This window comes from Simochromis diagramma, unplaced genomic scaffold (genome assembly GCF_900408965.1).
Source record: "Simochromis diagramma unplaced genomic scaffold, fSimDia1.1 OVJJ01000571.1, whole genome shotgun sequence".
Taxonomy (NCBI): Eukaryota; Metazoa; Chordata; class Actinopteri; order Cichliformes; family Cichlidae; genus Simochromis; species Simochromis diagramma.
In genome coordinates, this window is record NW_024386885.1 from 2404888 (window position 1) to 2425391 (window position 20504).

Here is a 20504-nt window from a genome sequence, read left to right on the forward strand (position 1 = left end):
GACTTCTCTGATGAGGCTAACCAGAACGCCGTTTACTCGAGTGTGACATTATTCCCAGGTCCGTGTTCCGATTTCTGAAATAAGTCGAACACAACACGTGAAGTAACGAATAACGAGCCTATCTAAATGCCAGTAACGATAAACGTGTTCCTGATTTTGGCATAATAACTATTTACCTTCTTGTTACCACAATAATAACGTAGTTACTGTTACTTAATATGAGCCAGAGAGGTTTTTAAGATTTCCTATATTCATGTGTCTGACGTGCCTGATCGTCGAGTTCAGTCATGAAAAAAAGGCTTCAGAACCAGTTTGGAGTGAATCTGAAAGTTTTCTCGTCCACTGAGATGAAATCAACTGAAATAATCGACTAATTTCTTTCAGCGGGCCTTAACCAGCAACGCAAGTTGTCATCTTAACGTTGCTGCATTGCTTCATCTTCTCAGAATTGTTACAATGTTCCCTGGCCTTCCCTCGCTGCCTCACTGCCACCGCCCCACAGTTGCTGTCCAACTTGGTGTTATCTAGCACGTCTGCCCTCTGTGCTGTAACTAACACGTAACAAAAAGCTTTCACCTCGACTAACTGCAGAGGAACCGTCGGGTAGTAACGAGCTGGGCAGCCAGGAGTGAAGGGAGCCTGAAGGGCTGATGCTGCAGAAGCTGTCAGAGTTCTATTTTGGGACGCTCGCTGTGCAGTAGGTGTGGTGGTAGTCGTGGTAATGAGGCTGCAGAGCGAGCTTATATCTGTAATATACATAGCCACCAAGAGTGTAATCTCATTTCGTGTTTTGGTAAACCTGAGCAGCACTTGGCCACACGCCGTTCTAACTTTGGCCACATTTAATAAGTTTGTGAGCTTAACGTGTGCAATTTGCCTGTGACATTACAAATGTGAAAAGCGTGCAGAGCTGCCTGTATGCGATATACTTTTGCAAGGCGACGGCTGCATCTCGTTTTTATGCATGCCTGTTCTGAGTCGCTTCAGAGGCCACACAGCTGTTCAGACGAGTGTCATACATACAGACGCCCGGCTGTAGGTGTGCCATCACTGAAAATACACAAGTTTAAACAAACCGTCCACTTCTTCTGTGCCCGTCTCACACTGCTCCTGGGTACCTGAATGGATTATTCAGTGAAAATGGAAATGTGGCTCAGATAACTAGGCCATGCTATTCACAGCTGCGTTTCATCTGGGAAATTACCAATACTACCAATAAGTATAATAATGATTAAACGATATAGTGGTCTCTGCCTCTCATTGTGTCTGCTTCACACAGACTCCCCTTTATTTCCCTCCTCGTTTGTGTGTGCGCTCTACCTGTCGACACAGCCTCTTTCCCAGCTTCTCTCCCCCGTCTCGCCCCACCTCCCCCGTTCTCTCCCCTCTGTGTGTGCTGCCTTTGCTTCTCCTCTGATCCCCCAGTCTTTTTAATACATATTTAATGCCGTAATGATTATATGCTATTCCATCTGCGGGCATCCCTACTGTAGTGCGAAAAATCAATGGCTTTTCCTCTCCTAATGATGCCAGGAAACATCTTCCTCCATTTTTCTGGGCGAAAAAGGACCTTGTGGGGACTCTGAACATTTAGATCGCACAGTAAACCCGAGGCCCTCTTTTTCCTTTTACAAGTTAAGCTGCCTTTCACAGTGAAGACAAAGACGAGGTAATTCCTGCAGCCAGCTCCTGCTGATGTTAAGCACGACTGTCATAGTGCTTGACTTAACCTATCCGTCGTCATAAATTTGTCTGACTTTGCAACACGCAATCTCTCGTGTTAGACAGCAGCTGGCATAGGTGACATCTGCCCGAAGGCAAAAGACCAATAGTGATGTTCCTGAAACACATTTGTCTGCCTTTCAGGTCGAAAATGGGTTTGGACAAAGAGCCGGGCTTAATTCACCTGGAAACCAGCATCACTGAAGGACGTGAGTAATTGAATTCCGAGTCCGGTGCTCCATTTTCCGCCGTCTTTGTACTGTATCGTGAACATTGTGCTAAAGTAGAGAAGAATTGGGAGTTGTGTGGACAATTCCATTGAAGGGTAATACGAAGGGACAGCGGAAATGGCCGAGTCGGGGGACACACAATGACAACGGACGGAAAAGTAATGCATATATTAGAATGCTTTTAAAAGCAAGTGATTTAGCTCAGGGGGGCTCTTTTAAGTAGAAAGAAACACTCTTCGTCCTGAATGACAATGAACACTGGGATATTTGGGGTTCATTTTCTTTTGTTTAATTTTACTTTTCTGGGAGCGACTCCTTGTTCTTATATCTTTAATATTTTTCCCTAAATTTCAGCAATTTTCAGCAGCAACCCAAAATGCCAATAAAAATAAATATAGAAAAGGATTGAATTAAATGCAAAGAGCACAAATTACTGATAAACAAAAAAAAAGTATAGACAGAAACTTACAGCATCTACTCTTTTAAACAGCACGTTCTAAAACAAAAGTACATTTGAATAGTTTTAAAACCCCTGCAGATATAATCTATGTACATAAGATTTTAGGGCTCAGTGCTGAACCCCAAAGGTAACTCAGTAAATCAGATATGACTTGATTTATTTTTATCTGTTGTTGAGATAACTATCATTGTGATAGCTTTCTGAAAATGTTCTTGCTATTTCTTTTCACAGAGGACGATCTGTGATTGGTATTAATGAATCACCACTCCCACAGACTCCTCCCTTCTTTCTCAAAATTGCATCACTGCCATCGACGCGGATCTATTTGAGTTTAAACCAAACAAACAAAAAAGTACAAATAAAAAACAACTTTTTTGAAAGTGAGATAGATTGGCCTTTTATTTCCTACTCTTATAAAGCGAAACAACGTTTGTTCTTTTCCTGTTTCGTGTAAAAATACGTGTTTGGGTGGACTGTCATTGGTTTTTCATTTTCAGTCCAAAGTGGAAAAATGGGGGAAAAGTTTGTACAAAAACTAGTAAGAGCCTGTTCTTATTCCACAATCTGTCAGACAAACTGATGCTTATTTATTTGCTGGAGCCATTTTTCTTTAATCTTTTTTTCTGCAAGAAAAATAATTCACGGATAAAATTCAGTTTTAACCTCCTAAGACCCGAACTCTTCCACAGCAGCATTTTTAATTTCTCTTTGATATTTGGGCTGATTGGGACCTGATGAAAGTAAAAACAAAGAATTGGCAGATTTTTTTTTTTTTTTACCTAATCTTTGTTTCTAAGAAAAATGAGAGCCATATATGAGGATATTCATGTAAAACTTCGATAGAACAGTAGCAGCATAATGTCCTCGTAAGTGGATATCAGGCCCTTGTAGAGCAAAATTGAGTATTTTGGTCTAAATAACCCTAAATGTGATGCCTACATATGTGGACGCCAGGTCCTAGGAGGTTAAAGAAGCTTAAAAAACACGATCTAGCTTTATTGGTGTTACTAAGAACTTAAAGTCAGGATATATTGGCCTTTGCCACTTCAGTTTTAACCATGTTTCAGTCTCTCTTTAACACTTAAATGATTGTAGTTAGTTTTTTCAATCTCACAGAGTTTGTATGGCACCTCTCTGAGGCCAATACAGTAAGGGAAAGCCAATCATCCAAACATGCATAGCAGACATCAATCGTGTCAGATGTTACAGTCGCACAGCCAGAGACTATCACTATTGATCATGCGCGCGTGGGGGGAGCCGGCACATATTTGGCAGAGGCTAACGTGTGGGGACAGGCTCTCTCCCAGCGCTGCGATTGAAGGCAAAGAAAGCAATTGGCTTCTCTGGTCATCTGTCTTCCCCTCCACCCAGCTCCTCCCTTACTGGGACCACTTTATTGACACGAGTAATGTAGGGGCCAAAAGAGGCTGCTTGGCTCTGGGTGAAGGCTGCCTTTCTTCATTGGCTAATACCATTGCTGATGCCAGGGCTTGACGTGTGTGTGTGTGTGTGTGTGTGTGTGTGTGTGTGTGTGTGTGTGTGTGTGTGTGTGTGTGTGTGTGTGTCGGAGCAGAGGCGCTGTACGTCACCTGCAAGCTGCAGAACTGCACCGACGCCAATAAGGGCAAACCATTCCCCGGCTACATTGACCCCAATTCTCTGGTGGTGCAAGATGAGTATGTGTTTGTCCAGGTAGGTAATTGTCCAGTTTGCTCAGTGAGAAATATTACAGAAAAGTGTGTGGAGGAGAAAAGATGTTGGGTTTTCTGGGGAATTTGTCAAGGTCATTCTTACAGAGAGATGCTATTAGTTGAACTATACGTGTGAAAATCCTTTATCTGCTTTATTAATGTCTACAAACTTTTTTGGCTCACCTTAAGGTGTCAACTGGGGGGAGGCCAATCTACTACGTGTCAGCTAAAAGAGATGTCTTCACCCCTATGAAGCTGCCCAAGTATACGCTGCCCAAGGTAACAAATGTACCTCGTTGGCTTCTTTCTTTTTTCTCATTTCTAAAGGGGAAAAAATAGGCTTTAAACTTTGTTCAATACGAAACTTTCAATAACGCTCCAGATCGTGCCGGCTCCGTGTGGTGCCCTCTCTGTTATTTATGGGCGAATCAAGGGCAAAAGTAGCTCTCGCAGTGTTTCCAGAATTGTTATTCCATGCTGCTCCATGTGCGCGTGGCCTCGCTTGTCACGTCCCCGTTGACAATTAAACATGTTTTATTCAATCAAGCTCTGGGCGCCCAGGTTGCTGCCAGCTCACTGCAAGGTGTTGCTGGCACAGTCAGAGGTAGATGAAGCACACAACTAAACAGCATGGCCTCAGCTGCATAACTCTGCCCAATAAGCCCGACGTAGTCTTAATGATTGCTGTATCCTCTTAGTGGAAATACATGAATACTAAACGTGAAGCGATTCTGATTAATGAATATGATTAAGCCCAGCAGGAGGGTAAGAACAATATGTATACACTAAAAAATTACATTTCTATTAGCATAGAAGAGATCATGTTGCCTCAAAAAAGCAAATTAAAGCCTTTACAAATTTCCATTACAAATGACAGTAAATGAATGTTCTTTTAAAGTGTAATTTCAAGCTGATGATGATATTAAGAGCACGCATAAAGAGGGGATGTTGACTTTTATTGGATAAAAGCAATGAACAAAAATATCAATATGCAAAATGCACAGAGGAGTCGGGAGCACACTGAACAGAAGCTTACTGTTGACAGTAGACACGGTGAATACAAACTGTTTGTTGTCTCTGTCAAGATATTAACAAACATTTAAACTGCTTTTTAAAGAGAGGGAGTTTTAATCATTATGATGTTACTATTAAAGATTGCACTTTGCTATTAAAACAACCATTTGTAAGTCTGTGTGCATCACTATAAGATCATGGCTGTTTCCCATTGTAGTTATATAGTAGAACTGACACAGGGCAATGTGGTACTGCACCAACACCTATCACCAAATTCACACATTGCTTATAACACCACATAAATAAAGGTGTCGCGGATAAATACAACAAAATAAAATGATACGACCGAGACAAAAACTTTGGTATTTTGTTAATATAATAATAAACCCGAAATTACTGTGTAATTGTGTAACTTTATTAGCAGCATCCTCCTGAAAATGCGCCAACAACATTAAGAGTAACATCCTCCTCTCTGCTCCTTAATGCTTTCTGGTCACTATGGTAACTCGGAGATATTTCTTGCAAAATAAGACGGCGAGTTAACGATACAAACCCTGAAAACCATAAATTTCACAGCCGAGCGTGAACTCAACGACTCGTGGACCGGTACCGGGGACCGCTGCATTACATGGGCAAAAATCCTGAGCACTACCTTTTAATCTTTGAATTCAGGTGTGTGCGTTCCCATTGCTACAGGTGTATAAAGTCCAGCATTGACCCACGCAATCTTCATGCATCGTTCTAAAGATCTCACTGAATTTCAGTGTGAGACTGTAATGGGATGAAATTGTTGCCGTAGGTCGGTTTGTGACATTTCTTCGCTTGTAGATTTCCCGCCATCAGCTGTAGGTGCTATTGCTGCAAAGTGCAGCTGTTTAGGAACTACAGCAACTCATCCATGAAGTGCCAGACCTTGTAGGTTATAGAGCAGACTCTGTGTGCTGAGCAGTGCTGGTCAAGTTACTTGAAAAAAGTCATTAGTAACGAATGACTGATTACTTCTCCAAAAACGTAATCCTGATTACTTATTTTCAAAAGTACTTAGTTACTTGACACACAGCCTGAATACGTAATAAAACAACAGACCTTTCAGCCCAGTTCTATTTTTTCTGCATCTATCATATAAAATAAAATAATGTTTTGTGTTTGCACTCACTCTTTCAAATAGATGCAAGTAAAACACAGCAAAAATTAAATAAAATCAAAGATTCAGCAGCACTGAGTCCTGTCGCTCTTAAATCTATTGTCCCCTGTTTAGCAGGAGTGGGGCGGGTGGAGGTTTGCCCACAGCGGTCATGTCAGCGGGGGGATCCGGGGGTTTCTCTGGGAATGTCACATTCCCGTGGCAGCTCGCTCAGATATGAAGTTTCATTTTTCACTGTAGAAAGAAGTTTTCTTCCCACACAGAGTGAACAGCTGACGCTAATGTTTTTGTCCCTTTTTAGGGAGTCAGTACTTCCACGCTTTAAACGCTGCATGGTCACACTCTCTCCTGTACTCCGTATTATCCATTGTTGATCTGCACACGTCTGTTACCATGAACGCTTACGTCACTGTCATGAGACACTCTCACAAGCAAAATCACGGTTTAGTAACGCTTACAGGAAAGCAACAGTAATCTAATTACTTTTTTTGCAAAGTAATACCTTACTTTACTCGTTACTTTAAAAAAGTAATCAGATTACAGGAATGCATTACTTGTAACGAAGTTGCAAACGCTCAGTGACTGCAGAGATCCAAACCTCGTCTGGTATTTATATCGGCACAAAAACAGTGTGCCAGCAGCTTCATGCATGGGTTTCCATGTCTGAGGTGTAATGTGTTTCGTCCACATGGTGTATATGTCAATTTGTTATTATTGTCAAGACTTTTTATTGTATGATACAGAACAGCACAAACATAAGTTGTAAAGATAAAAACGCTGGGGTAACAAGGGTCTGTGATATCATTTTACTCCTACCAGGATCTGCATGTGATCAGTACGGATGAAAACCGTGTCGTCGCGGCTGTGAGGGAGTGGAACCAGAATGAAACCTACAACCTGTATGTGTCAGACACTTCGGGGGTCTACTACACTCTGGCTCTGGAGAACGTGGTCAGCAGCATGGGCCCCGAGGGAAACGTCATGGTCGACCTCTACGAGGTAAAAAAAACATTCAATTTCAATTCAATTCAATTTTATTTATACAGCGCCAAATCACAACAGCAGTCGCCTCAAGGCGCTTCATATTGTACAGTAGATCATACAACAATAGATACAGAGAAAAACCCAACAATCACATGACCCCCTATGAGCAATCACTTTGGCGACAGTGAAAAGGAAAAACTCCCTTTTAACAGGAAGAAACCTCCGACAGAACCAGGCTCAGGGAGGGGCGGGGCCATCTGCTGTGATTGGTTGGGGTGAGAGAAGGAAGACGGGATAAAGACATGCTGTGGAAGAGAGACAGAGATTAATAACAAGTATGATTCATGCAGAGAGGTCTATTAACACATAGTGAGTGAGAAAGGTGACTGGAAAGGAAAAACTCAATGCATCATGGGAATCCCCCGGCAGCCTACGTCTATTGCAGCATAACTAAGGGAGGATTCAGGGTCACCTGGTCCAGCCCTAACTATATGCTTTAGCAAAAAGGAAAGTTTGAAGCCTAATCTTAAAAGTAGAGATAGTGTCTGTCTCCTGAATCCAAACTGGAAGCTGGTTCCACAGAAGAGGGGCCTGAAAACTGAAGGCTCTGCCTCCCATTCTACTTTTAAATACTCTAGGAACAACAAGTAGGCCTGCAGAGCGAGAGCGAAGTGCTCTAATAGGGTGATATGGTACTACAAGGTCATTAAGATAAGATGGGGCCTGATTATTTAAGACGTTGTATGTGAGGAGCACTGAGGAGGACCACTGATGCTGTATCCACAGGAAAATAAACTCTGTGTCTGAAGCAGGAACGTCGCACAAATGCAGAAACCTCAGCTTTAGTTTTGGAGCCTGCAGTATTCATTTTAGACAATTCTCTGTTTTTAAACAGCAGGCCTGCTCGATGAGCATGCGGCCTGCAGGTTTATTACGAACGCTGATCAATACTTTGGAGCTAGCAGGCAGACGTGATGAAATGTACTTGCTTTGTCATTTTGCAAAGGAACCCTGCTGCTGTAGGCCTACAATCTTCAGAGCACATTGTGTGAATATGAAACAGCTTCAAAGTGCTGACATCAACAAAGGCAAAAGGGCATTGTGCCAGCCATATACATTTTTAGGAGCCTGAGATTATTTCTTCCTTTGATTAATAACTGCAGATCACTTTGCACAACACACCAAATCCAAAAACAGAAGGTGTGCTATGAGCTGGTGTTGAGGCTCTGTGGAACTCACGATGCTTTTAAGTCTAACGTAGAATAGAACTATATCTGTGAATCTAATAATTAAGCCCTTGGTGATGCCGCTCATGTCTGCTGTGGCCCGAGCAATAGAATCGAATCTACTGTCTTGATTGGGGTCGCCACCCGAAACGTATGATGTGCTAAATCTCTCCTCCAAGCGAGATTGAAGTATCTGTCAGTTACTAAAGTGGAGTTTCATTGCCTGATGCCACTGTCACAGACTCAATTCAGTATCCCTGAGTCGTCCTGCAGGTCTCCAACAGGGAGTCAGATTCATTTAAGACACACATCGATTATTCACAAGTCTCCAGACAGTCGATCATTTCCCACTCAGGGTTTGTGACTGTGTTTGGTTTTTGTTGGGAATGCAGAAGTAGGCTGCGTTTCCTTGAAGTGTCTGATTTGCTTTTGAAATGCGTTGCGATCGTTTTCGGCACCGTGACTTGAAAATAGGAAAGTAATCATATTTATTGGTCAAATAAAGTCTGTCTGAGTTTCACATAAAGCCGTGAACCGTTCTGATTCTCCAGGTAGCGGGAATAAAAGGAATGTTCCTCGCCAACAAAAGGACGGACAACCAAGTGAAAACGCACATCACCTACAACAGAGGCAGAGACTGGAGGTTACTGCAGGCGCCGAGCAAAGACCTGAGAGGCAACAGCATTCACTGTGTGCTGGTGAGTTTCTTTGCATCTGCCAGCGAGATGCGTTCATACATGTTTTTATATGTGTGCGCTTCCATCAAAGAGAGGCCTTGACAGGAGTTGACTGATCCCAGCAGCAACGAGAGCCCGAGCTCGGAAAGAGCAGCGCCCGTCAAAGCTGAGTGCTCTGAGGCTGCTCAGCTGAAAGGTCAGCCATTTTGATTCAGTCCAATAAGCTGACCTCCCATTTAAAGAAACACAGAGAGAAAGACTTGTCAGACAGAAAGGCTTTTCTGTATTTTATCTGCCTTCCTTCCTGAGAGCCTCTAGAAAGTTGGAGGCTTCTCATACTCTAGTGGAGTTTTCACTCACTAGTAAAGTTCAGAATTACAAGTAAACAACCTACCCTTGAAAATGGAAACCGCTTATTTCTTGTAGCCCATTTTTCTTTTCAATACCTTACCTCTTTGTGTATTTCTCTGTTAAATGAAATGTTGCAAAACCAGTGACTCAAAGAGAAAAGCTAGGTAAAGAAAGCACAAAAGTCCTGAGCATTTGTTGAGTTATGTCAATACTCCAGCAACCTTAGATGCTAGAACCACTTCTGCAAGAATCATAGCAAAGCAAGACATTTATACAGAGGCCAAAGATGGAGTCAGTCAGTGGATGGAGTACAGATTGCGTATCCGGTTTTTAAATGATGACATATGAACCCTGCTTTCGGGTCCAAACTACTCGTTGTTTTTAACATGTTTTAATGCTTTGTATCTTGTTCTATTTAATCTGGACAAGAACCTAAAAAATAATCTCAGTTTTTAAACCCTTACGAACTATAACTACAGCCCAGCCCTTGCAGCAGTATATTAATGACTAACCTCATATTGTGGATGGATTATCTCAGTCGTTCTCCTCACTGAAGTTTGGTCCGTTTACAGCATCCTGCCATGTGATTGCATTTGTCCCTAACCATCGGGAACCCTCACATTAACTTTTATCGAGTGGAAAAATTAGCTTTCATCCTCCAGCTTCACTGTGCTAATGTGTTTATGTCATGCTAACTAAAGCTGTGTAGCTAGCCACATCGTTATATACCAGCTAGCCCAACTTCAGAAACCCTACAAATGTCACTGCTGTTTAGTTTTCTGTCTTCATTTATGTCAGAAGTGATAGCAGAGCTGTACGTTTTAATTTATCAGAAATCCCTCAGTCAGAACATGTTTCCATCTAAAAATCCATTACACACCTAGCGAGCTAACTTCAAACTTTGTTAAACTTCATAAATCCTGTTTTCATGGATACCTGGATGTTAAACTTTATTATTACACCTGGTAGAGCAGCAGCGCTGATCATTTTATTAAAGATGGAAGACAGTTTGTAACTCTCAGTGATGCCGCAGTGTTCGTTTGACTTTGGGACCTTAAGCGGAGTTTGGACCCGGAAACGGCTAATGACGTCAGACGTAAAGACCAGATAGGTGCTAAGAAATGCCAAAAGATGTGCCTTGCAGACAACAATGGGGGTGATCACTTAAGGAGAGGGATATTCGAAAAGCACAAGACTGTGCACAAGTTTGCTCACATTGTTATTTTAACAACATTGTGTTAATTAAGAAGCAACCAAGTGGCAACCTCCGGGGCTGGATGATGCTGGCAGGTGTCATCACTGATAACTGGAGCTGATCACCACTGCACCATGTTTGCGGTTTTGATTGCTTTTAGAAGATTATTAAAATCAAGTGACCTGAGAAAAGTATGACCTACTGTGTGGTACACACCAAATTGTGCTTTAGTTCAGTTGGTGAAATTCTAGTTTTTTATTAGTCTACACTCATTTCCAGCAGGTATCTGTGCCCCTCCAGTGCAGCTGGTCAGTGCAGCATGGTAATCAGACTGCTAAGACTAGCAGATAACTCAACCCTTGGACCAGATCTGATGGTTTCTGGCTCTAAAAGAACCTACGTGGCAGCCGTTGAAATGCTAATTGTGAGGTTTAACAAATGCTTCGTTTAGATGCCATAGGTGCGTCATGGCGAGGAGGAGCTACAGCCATCTGTTATCGTGTCTGTGGCAGCAACAAAATATACAAGTGTCAAAGAACGAGGGTTAGACGCTTCATCAGTACAAGTTTCGGATGAGCACGGCTCACTTTAATCACCTTCTACTAATACATGTCGCTAGATGACAACAGTTTGACAGTTGGTGTCACTGTAGCACACCTTCGCATATGTCCTCTTGAAATGACTGTATGTACAGAAATAATCACCTTTTTTGATAAACCAATTAGCGATTCAGTGGCATGCCTCGCCTTCCACCCATATTATACAGTCATTTGTCAGGAAATGTCAGAGTTTTAATAAACCTCTAAACAGCCCGTCACAACATGGCCTGCACCAGTGGCATTTTGCTGGGTCGTAATGAGAATTGTGCCTGTAAAGGTTAACCCAATCAAAATTAATGGTGAGGCCAGTCAATGGGGAAATGGTGTTTGTGATAAAACATAAGACTTGGGAGGGTTGCCGATCCACGTTGAGGCAATAGCAGTTTTGCGCAGAAGCATCTTTTGGAGGTTTTTTTTAATAACTGAGTTTCTGATTTCTTTTTTTCCCCCCTCTGTAGCCGTACTGTTCACTACATCTCCATCTTCACGTGTCTGCAAATCCCTACACATCTGGAAACATAGCCAGCAGGGACTCGGCGCCGGGGATCATTGTCGCATCAGGTGGGTGAGAGGGAATATGTTTCGAGTAGCACGTCGTCTACATTCTCCGTTTCTTCTTGGACTTCTGAGGAGTTTTCTTTAAGACAAAGCTCATGTTTTTATCTGTCATTAAATTATTTAATGAAAGAAGGACTTTTAGCCCTTGACTGAAAGGTTAAAACATCTAACCAGTGCTCACTGTTGTTGATTTGCCAGGGTTGTAGAAGGAAAGTCGAACAATATGTGCATTATTCAGTTAATAAAGTAAGGTATCCTATGGTTTGCTTAGATTTTAGTATACAGCAAAGGTAACATGAAAGAGCCTCCAAACTGCAGAGACATTAGTGATTAAAAATGCTTCTCCTTTACTGTTTTTCTTCTTTCTTCTGTGTTAACTTTAAGATATCTGTCTGTTTCTCTTAGTTATTAATCATTTCTGTGCATTTTCCATGACTTGTTCTTCTTTGCAGTTGCACTGTAGTGTTTGTTGCATTTAGCATCGGTATATCACTCCCGCGAGCATGTGACATGCTGGCATCAGCTCACCTTAAAACGCAAACAGATAACTTGACAACAGAAAAAGCCCTCAGAGCAGCATTGTTCCTGAGAACACGTGGAAAATAGGCAAGGACTCTAATTGATTCACTGTGAAGAAAAAAATAAGGTAATGTGACATCAGCAGCCCCCAGGTGGATTCACACCTGTGATATTTTACTCCCGTGTGGACCGGCTCTGTCAATAACATGCAGGCACCGGCCTTGGGTGTCTGGAGAAGGCCAAGTTTACCCTACCAGCATGAATGCCATGACCTTTATGAACCACTGTGGGATAAGTCGGTTTCACTGATTTGGGAGTAAAACAATTAACTTATTTATTTCAGTCTATGTCATTATTTCAGCTACAGAATGGTGAAAATGAATGAGAATGATTACTTATTTCTTCTTCGCTTATTTCTTCTTTTCTGTCCCAGACCATCATTTGGAAGTTATTTTGGGAATAAAAATGTTGGGAAATAGTCCTAAAACAGTAAAACTTATTCAAAGTCCTGGGTTCTGAATGATTATCTCAGTTTTACATTTTTTCTGCCTTAGTAAAAAGGTGGCAGATGACATGGGAGACATCGCGGCATTGTGTAAAAATCCCATTTTACAGAGTTATGAGGAAAGGTTAGCTTTAAGGTAGGGTGATCAAGTCCATGAGCTGAAAGACACATTAAAAGCTAAAATGATCTATTGATACGGAGTCTGTTCATACACTTGTGATTAATTAATATTATGTTATGAACATTAGCCCATTCACAATGTGACATGGGATGGGCTTTTAAACATTCCAATAGTTTTGTGGTCTTGTTCATCAGTGGGGGAAGAGAGGAGCGGGAGGTTGACAGATGGATTAGTACTGATGCGATCAATCACTGGTCCGGTCTCTGTGGTTAAAAGCACGAAGGCAAAGCTGTCGATTTATTGGTCAGCTCCTATCCTCATGTTTGACCACAAGCTGTGGGTCATGACTGATTGAGGATAGTATCAACAGGACAGCTTCCTCTGTAGGGGGCCCAGACTCAACCATAAAGAGGGTGAAGAGCTCATATGGGAGGGGAGCAGGGGAAAGCCACTACCATAGGTTTAGGTCAGATTTTCCGTCTGGTAGGAAACTCCAAGGGCAGAACCAGGACATGCTGATGAGATTTTGACATGCTTGGGAATGTCTCTGAGCTGAAAGCTGGGGTGAGACTGGATATTTCTGCTTAAATATCCAGTCTCATAAATATACTCTCTAAGTGTATGTATATACACTTAGAGAGTATTATAGCAAAATGGCCTTTATAGTAGTGAGACCAAACACTGAGCTCACTGTAGGATAAGGGATCAACATTTAATGGGCCTTTATTTAGCTGAGATTGCTATTACAAGTTCATGTACTGGTCAGTAGCAGGAAACTGGACTATAATCCACATGGTCACTGTTGTTTGGAGTCCTGTGGAATTTGTAGGCAGTAGACTACAGTACTTTCGCAAGACTCTATGCTCATAAGTTGTGCAATGTGAGGGCTAGGAGATCTAGTAGGTCTTTATTTTCTATGTCTGGGTTACAGTGCAGTTTGTGACACATTAAAACAGAACTGTTAGGTAGAAAAAATGAGACCTTTATAATAATAGCATCCCAAGATTTCATCTCAACTCTAAATTGTTCATTGCAGCATTTGTTGCTTGTCTTTTGAAGTCAAAATGAAAGTAAATCTGTTATTTCGACCGCCCGTAGTGCCATGCGGGACCCCAAACTGGAGACTTTATAACTTTCAAAGACAGGAAGCAGAACAGTGATAAAAGCAAACGTGTATTTTAGAATATTAATTGGTTACCAACGACGTCTTTCAGACATCTGCTGAGTCCTCCCTAATCTTATGTTTTTAATTAAACCCAACCCTGAACCACTGTCAAGGTGGAAGACTCGAGGAAATCATTATCAATCACTCAAAGGAGAAAGAATCATGAAGCACAAGACGACATGAGGCTAGAGGAGATGCTAAACATTAGCACGTATACAATTATAGTTCTGTGAATTATAAGTGTATTACACTGTTAGTGCATGATACAGATGCACTGTATCCACAGCACACCTGTACATCACACCAGCATGGTGACAACATCAACTGGAGCTCAGCAGAAATCTAAACATTCAGCACTCGTGTAGCTCGTATGTTATGATGAGTTTGAAGCCTATTGTTTTTCAAGAGGCATTCAGAGTAGGGGACAACTGGAAAAACCGCCACCTGGCGCCAATTACGGGCTAAATTAAAGCAATTACAGCCGTCTGCACAGAATTAGGGAAGCTTGTCTTAATGTGGTCAGAACTGCTCAATGAGGGATACAGTAATCTGGATTTATTGGTTAATTTAGGGGTATGGGCAAATGTTGCACTGCACAATAGATCTTTCAGAGGACTGTAATTACAGCAACTGTCTGCAGCTGCAAGCTGGTGCCTCCTGCTGTAGAACCACCTCTTGTCTGAACACAATGTGTAAAAGTCGTGGTGTATTTTGTCAGAAATTAATTTCCTTTTTGTGCATCAAACTGTCTCTCCACCTCGAAGCACTTGATCAAGTTTGTTTTCTATCCTTTGTGTGAACTGGCCTCACGTCCAGGCTCCATTGGGGCAGAACTGACCACCAGCAATGTCAGTGTGTTCATCACCTCGGACGCAGGAAACACGTGGAGACAGGTGAGGCAACTGTTTTTGGACTGTTGTAATGTCTCGCTGGTAAACTAATTCTGCATATGTGTCACATTTGAGGAAAAAGTATCTAAGCTTCTAAGTCTTCACATGGCAACAGCTGACTGACATTTAACAGCTGGTACGAACCACGCTGTCAACTTCTGCAGTCTCCTACTGACTGAGAACATTACTTTCTTTTCCAGCTGATCACAAGTGACCAGACTGTTAAACAGAATGAGTCCTCTCACGCTTTAGCTCCGTGTTTTAGTTTAACACCACTTTATATAAAGTTTAGAGATAGTTTGGTTGTATGGAATATTCAAGCTTTTAATCTTGTTATTCCATCATTGCAGACTAGTGGATAACCATCCCTCTGAAAAAAGGAGCAAAAGAGTTCATAAAAATATTCATAAATTCATTAAAATTATTTTAAATGTTTTTCTGTTAGCATATACTTTTATATAAAAGATGTATGAAAGTCGAGCCAACGTGTCCTTCACTAGTTTTGGAATCTCAGAGACACAAATATCTGATAATTAGTGTCAGGTAACAACAAAAAGAATATTCCAATGTTCACTTCTTGGATGCACTGCGCCATGTTATTTGTCAAGAACACGAACACAGTGGAGAGGCCCAGCTCAGTGACTTGAGTGTTGGGTACTTCTGCATTGGCTTTATTTCCCCCCCAGAGGTGGTTGCATGTCGGTGGATAAATACAGAAATATAGAGGACAGTTGCAGGCTGATCCACTTACCATACACTGTGTGTGTGTGTGTGTGTGGTTCACCAACCCACTGGAGAACTGACTGTTTGGTCTTTGTATTTTTCTCTTGGGTGATTTCTGGGAAGGTGAAAACAATGTGTAGGAAGGCGGCTCACAGTGTATATGAAAGTATTTCCAGAGCTGACTTTCATTCACTAACATGGATTTTAAGCTCGGCTTCAAAAAACGTCAAGGCAAAGTGAGCAGTTGGGACCTGAGCATTGAACGTTGTGTATCGCATTAGAACATCCGCCTGTCTTCCTCTGTTTGATTTCGCTTGTCTGTGGACTCCAGTTCCAGTAAACATGGCTGGCTGTCAGTCTGAAATGACCTGCAGCCCTGATCATAATCATCCATGTGGTTATCCACCATCCCATTTAGCTTCTGAGTTTCATTTAAAAAAAAGCCTCACACATGTAAACAAACCAATGTGCAGTGATGAGTATGAGGTGATTAGGTCAGACATTACCCCTCAGATGGAGATCCAGGATGCAATTAGCAAAATGACTGTTACAAAAATAATTTGAGATTTGTTTTATGGAAAACTTAACATTGGAGGTGGAGAGTGCAAAGTTAGAGTAACTCTATAAGCATCATTAGTAAAATAAAAAATCAGAAACGACTGCATTCATCCACCAAGGCTGAACATTAATCCAACACTAAGCATGAATTGACTCCTGAGCTCATATTTTATACCCATACTGAACCCAAGAACATCAAGACAATGATGCAGATTATGAAGAAATGAAACAAAACAGTAAAAAGTCCTTTAAAAATGTCAAAATCTTGAAATTGACTTTAAAAGTTTATCAAACAAATAATCAAATACCTCATCAGAAAAGGTAAGAGCCAGGAAAACCCCTGAAATTTTCATCCACATATAAATAAGACCAATTAAAAAATCAACATCATTGTTCAGAAACAAACTAATCCCCACGGCTTCTATTCGGGCGCCACAACGTTCTAATCAGATCAGTTGTTCTTGTTTCCAAGCACAAACAAATTTTAATTTAAGAGTCACAAAGTTTGCCAAGTCACTGCTGTTGGCGAAGATCAACTTCCTGCAATTACACAATCGTGCAGTGCAGCAAATATGTTATATTTATTAATATTACAGCCTCATGTCTGATAATTAATTTTTCCAACGATGTGCCCCGTTAAATCTTGAACAAACAGCCGCTCGCCATATGGAGCACAATGAACCGACTGACCTCCCGTCCTCTCGCTGAAAACATCCTCCTCCTCGCTCGTTGCCTATCCTCAAGTTTAGAATATAAGTCCTCAGACAACAGCCAGATTTTTTTTAAGGTCACCAATCATATTAATTCTAAAGACCGGCTGAATTCATTGGCTGCATAAACCGCACATTAGACGGCCTCTACATCACTAGATTCACTTCAGTTTATGGGGCTTGTTTCTAATTAAACACAGCAATGAAAAATAATTATTTGGAAGGTAATGTAGCAAAGCAGGGCCATGATTTGCATGTGTGAGTGTGTCTGTTGTGAAAAATGACAGGGTGGGTGTGTGCAAATGTGTATACAAGTAAGAGTACATCAAGCGTTTTTGTCCCAGCAGATTTTTGATGAGGAGTACGCAGTGCTGTATCTTGACCAAGGAGGGGCTTTGGTGGCAATAAGACACACTCCGCTTCCCATCCGACACCTGTGGTGAGTCATTATGACAGAGACGCCATTTGTCACAGCATGACTAATTTTCTCTGAGGAAACTGCAAGTCCTAAGTTAGTCAAGTAAAGGCAAACGAGTTTGTCTTGGAACGAAGGGAGGGTACGACTCTGTTTAGAAAACCTTGGATGATTGTCATTCGGCTTTCTGGGTTTGAGACTGTAATGACTTTTGCTCTCACTGATCAGCGTTCTCCGAGCGGAGAACCTTCAGCCCTGCGCGGAATATAAAATAAAGTCGTTAGACAACTCTCAGGGTCATTAGTGTGCGCACACAGTTGAGGGATTAGCAGCGGCCCCTTGTGAAGCAGCTGTTTGTGTTCCCAGGTTGAGCTTCGACGAAGGACGGCAGTGGAACAAATACAGCTTCACCAACACGCCCTTGTTTGTGGACGGGGTGCTCGGAGAGCCCGGGGAGGAGACTCTCATCATGACGTGAGTAGAAAAAAAACAGAGGAACAGCAAATTGCTGGTGTCTTTAAATGCGCGCTCTCTCGCGTCGTGACCCGAGCCTGTGCCGCTTCCATCCATAGCTCCGCTCTATTCAGGATTCCTGACTGTGTGTTTTCCTTTTCATGAATAAAAAAAAAGGGTTTCTGTCAAGGTCTAGCCAACATCAAAACTGGCTGTCTGCTGATTATGATCACAGGAGATCAATGCTTCAGCGACAACGTGACTGCCCATTTGAAGAGCATGAAGAAGAGTGATCAAAAAATGCCCGAGAAAACAGACGAGAAACTTTATTTTTTTTATAAAGTTTTAACTGCATTAGAAAGTGGAGAGAGGCGTGGGGATGATTTAGCGTGCCCTCAGAAATCAGATTTATGAAGATTCCTTCTGTGTTCTTTCAAATTTATTATTAGAACAGCCCAGAGCAGAAGTGCGTGCATATGGTATGACGCAGCACTGCTCCCTTATTGCAGCAGAGATTTAGGACTTTGGGACGTGTTACCACAGCCATTACATCAATGTTTCATGATACCTGCCATAAATGACAGACTGACAGCTGGCTGTGGAGTCGGCCTTACAGGAGAGTGATAGGGCACAGCTGGAGAGAGAAAAAGGAAAATGCAGCTCTTTTTTTGGTGGGACTGGAGGGTGGGGAGCTAAAGGCGATGCTGGTAGAATAAGTTCTCGAATGCAGAGCCTCTCAGCTGGCAGACACACCATTAGTTTTCATAATACCATCATGCACTGTTTTCTTATCAATTTGTACTCATTTTTACAGTAAGTGCCTGTCATGGCTGGGTGCCTCAGAAGCTAATTGACAGATTGATTGTGATAAATATGCTGTGGTATGAATGGTGAGGAGGGGTCAGTGCAAAGACACGCAGCCACTCAATTTAGCTAGAGATGGAATATTTATCCACTTAGTCTCATAACCTTGGATTGTGTTTTGTTCCTGACCAGTACATGAAAAAATATGGCTTTTCGTTCTGATTAAGTTAAACTTTAAAAGAAAGGTTTTTTTAGTAACAGCATAACGCTGGAAATTATATACTGTGGATTTCGTTTTTAGATTGGGAACATTTCAAGTGTTAGTCACTGTTAACGAATCGCATGTAAAGACTAAAGCCTTCCAGCAGAACAATTTATTGCACAATATGTCTTATTTTCCATGTTTCATTTCAGTCTGTGCTGACACCATAAAATAAAACCAACAAACCCTTTATCGGATAGGGAAGCTGTGTGGAGGTGACAAAGTAAGCTGAGGTTGAACTTTCTGTTGGCTCTCTGTAGTCGCTGCACAACTATTTCTGTCACGTGTGCTTTGAATGAAAAGTTGGATGCCTTCTCGAGTCTAATGTGTTTTCCAATTTCCCAGCTCCCTACTAGAATCCAGCAACTGGTGGTCATTTGCTGCAAGACAGAGCCATGCAACAGCGACTCTTTTTGTTTTAACTTCCATGTCTCTGGCAGTATGTGTAGGGTTAGGGTTCTGAGTGTAGGCCGGGTTTGGGTTTGGTTAATGTGCTCTCCTTTACATAGATTTTTCACCTCTTTGCACTACTTACATCGAAACACGTTTAACAGAAAAACTGTACCTACAAAATGAATGAGAGGTCACTTGAAATCCAGCATTTAGTCCCTGAAATCTTTTTAGCATGTTGCGAAAGCCTAAGCCCTAAGCCTAGACAAATCACTGGTGACTGGATGGATTTCAAGAGTGACTTCAGTCATGCTATCAAGTGATCAAGTAAATAATAAGCAGTTGTGCTTTACAAGATACCGAGCTGAATTCTGGCTCAAACCTCCTGTAGCCTCTCCTTCTGGTGCTCTGCTTTCCTTCCACAGTCCAAAGATATGCTCTCATCTGTGATGGATGAGGAGCCTGCCCAGGGTGTACCCTACGTTTCGCCCAACACCTGCGGGGATAGGCTCCAGCATCCCCATGACGCTTACTTGGATAAGTGGTTAACAAAGTGGATCATTGGATGGATGAATAAGGTTTCAAAGAGGCAGACTGCTAGATTAGTAAATTAAAAATACAATGCCCCAAAAACCAAACATGATGGATTTGCAGATAGCCGATAGATTTGTACAACTACCCAACTCTAACGTTGCAGGATAAAAAGTGCCTTTCTGTTACCTGTTGGTTCTTCCAATGATGGATCGCAGGCGGCAGATCTTGCGTGTTTTAAGTGAGGAGCCAAATGCACACAACACAGGCGGGACTCATCTTAACAAAAGTGCAGATTTATTCGGACTAATGGCAAAACAGACAAAAACAAAGGGCAAAAGGCAAAGTCAGAGTTAAACGGAGATAAACTGAACTGGGAGAGCTAACCTAAACACTAAACTTGGACAGAGGGAACGTGGATGGTGACACGAGGAACCTAGACATGGAGACCTGGAACATGATAAGAACAGACAACCCGGCAATGACCACATATCATAAACACACGAGGGTGACGAGGGAAGTGGAAACGCTGGGGAACACAGCTGGGACGAATAGACATAATGACACAGGAGGAAGGAAAACTGAACACAGAATGCAAGACTGTCAA

General features: G+C 41.9%; 1 protein-coding gene across 6 annotated transcripts in view; it reads left to right on the forward strand.

Moving 5' to 3' along the window:
* The window catches only part of LOC120734616 (VPS10 domain-containing receptor SorCS1), a 182636-nt gene that overhangs the window by 130345 nt on the left and 31787 nt on the right, over window positions 1-20504 (forward strand). For all 6 annotated transcript variants that reach the window (XR_005696049.1, XR_005696050.1, XM_040033517.1 and 3 more), the window contains exons 6-14: window positions 1867-1931; window positions 3986-4104; window positions 4293-4382; window positions 7081-7260; window positions 9023-9169; window positions 11752-11854; window positions 14978-15054; window positions 17390-17481; window positions 17824-17931. Coding sequence is in view for 4 of the 6 variants with exons in the window: in XM_040033517.1 (XP_039889451.1) it covers window positions 1867-1931; window positions 3986-4104; window positions 4293-4382; window positions 7081-7260; window positions 9023-9169; window positions 11752-11854; window positions 14978-15054; window positions 17390-17481; window positions 17824-17931 (981 nt within the window). In the remaining 2 variants the exon portion in view is untranslated. The remainder of the gene's footprint in view (window positions 1-1866; window positions 1932-3985; window positions 4105-4292; window positions 4383-7080; window positions 7261-9022; window positions 9170-11751; window positions 11855-14977; window positions 15055-17389; window positions 17482-17823; window positions 17932-20504) is intronic.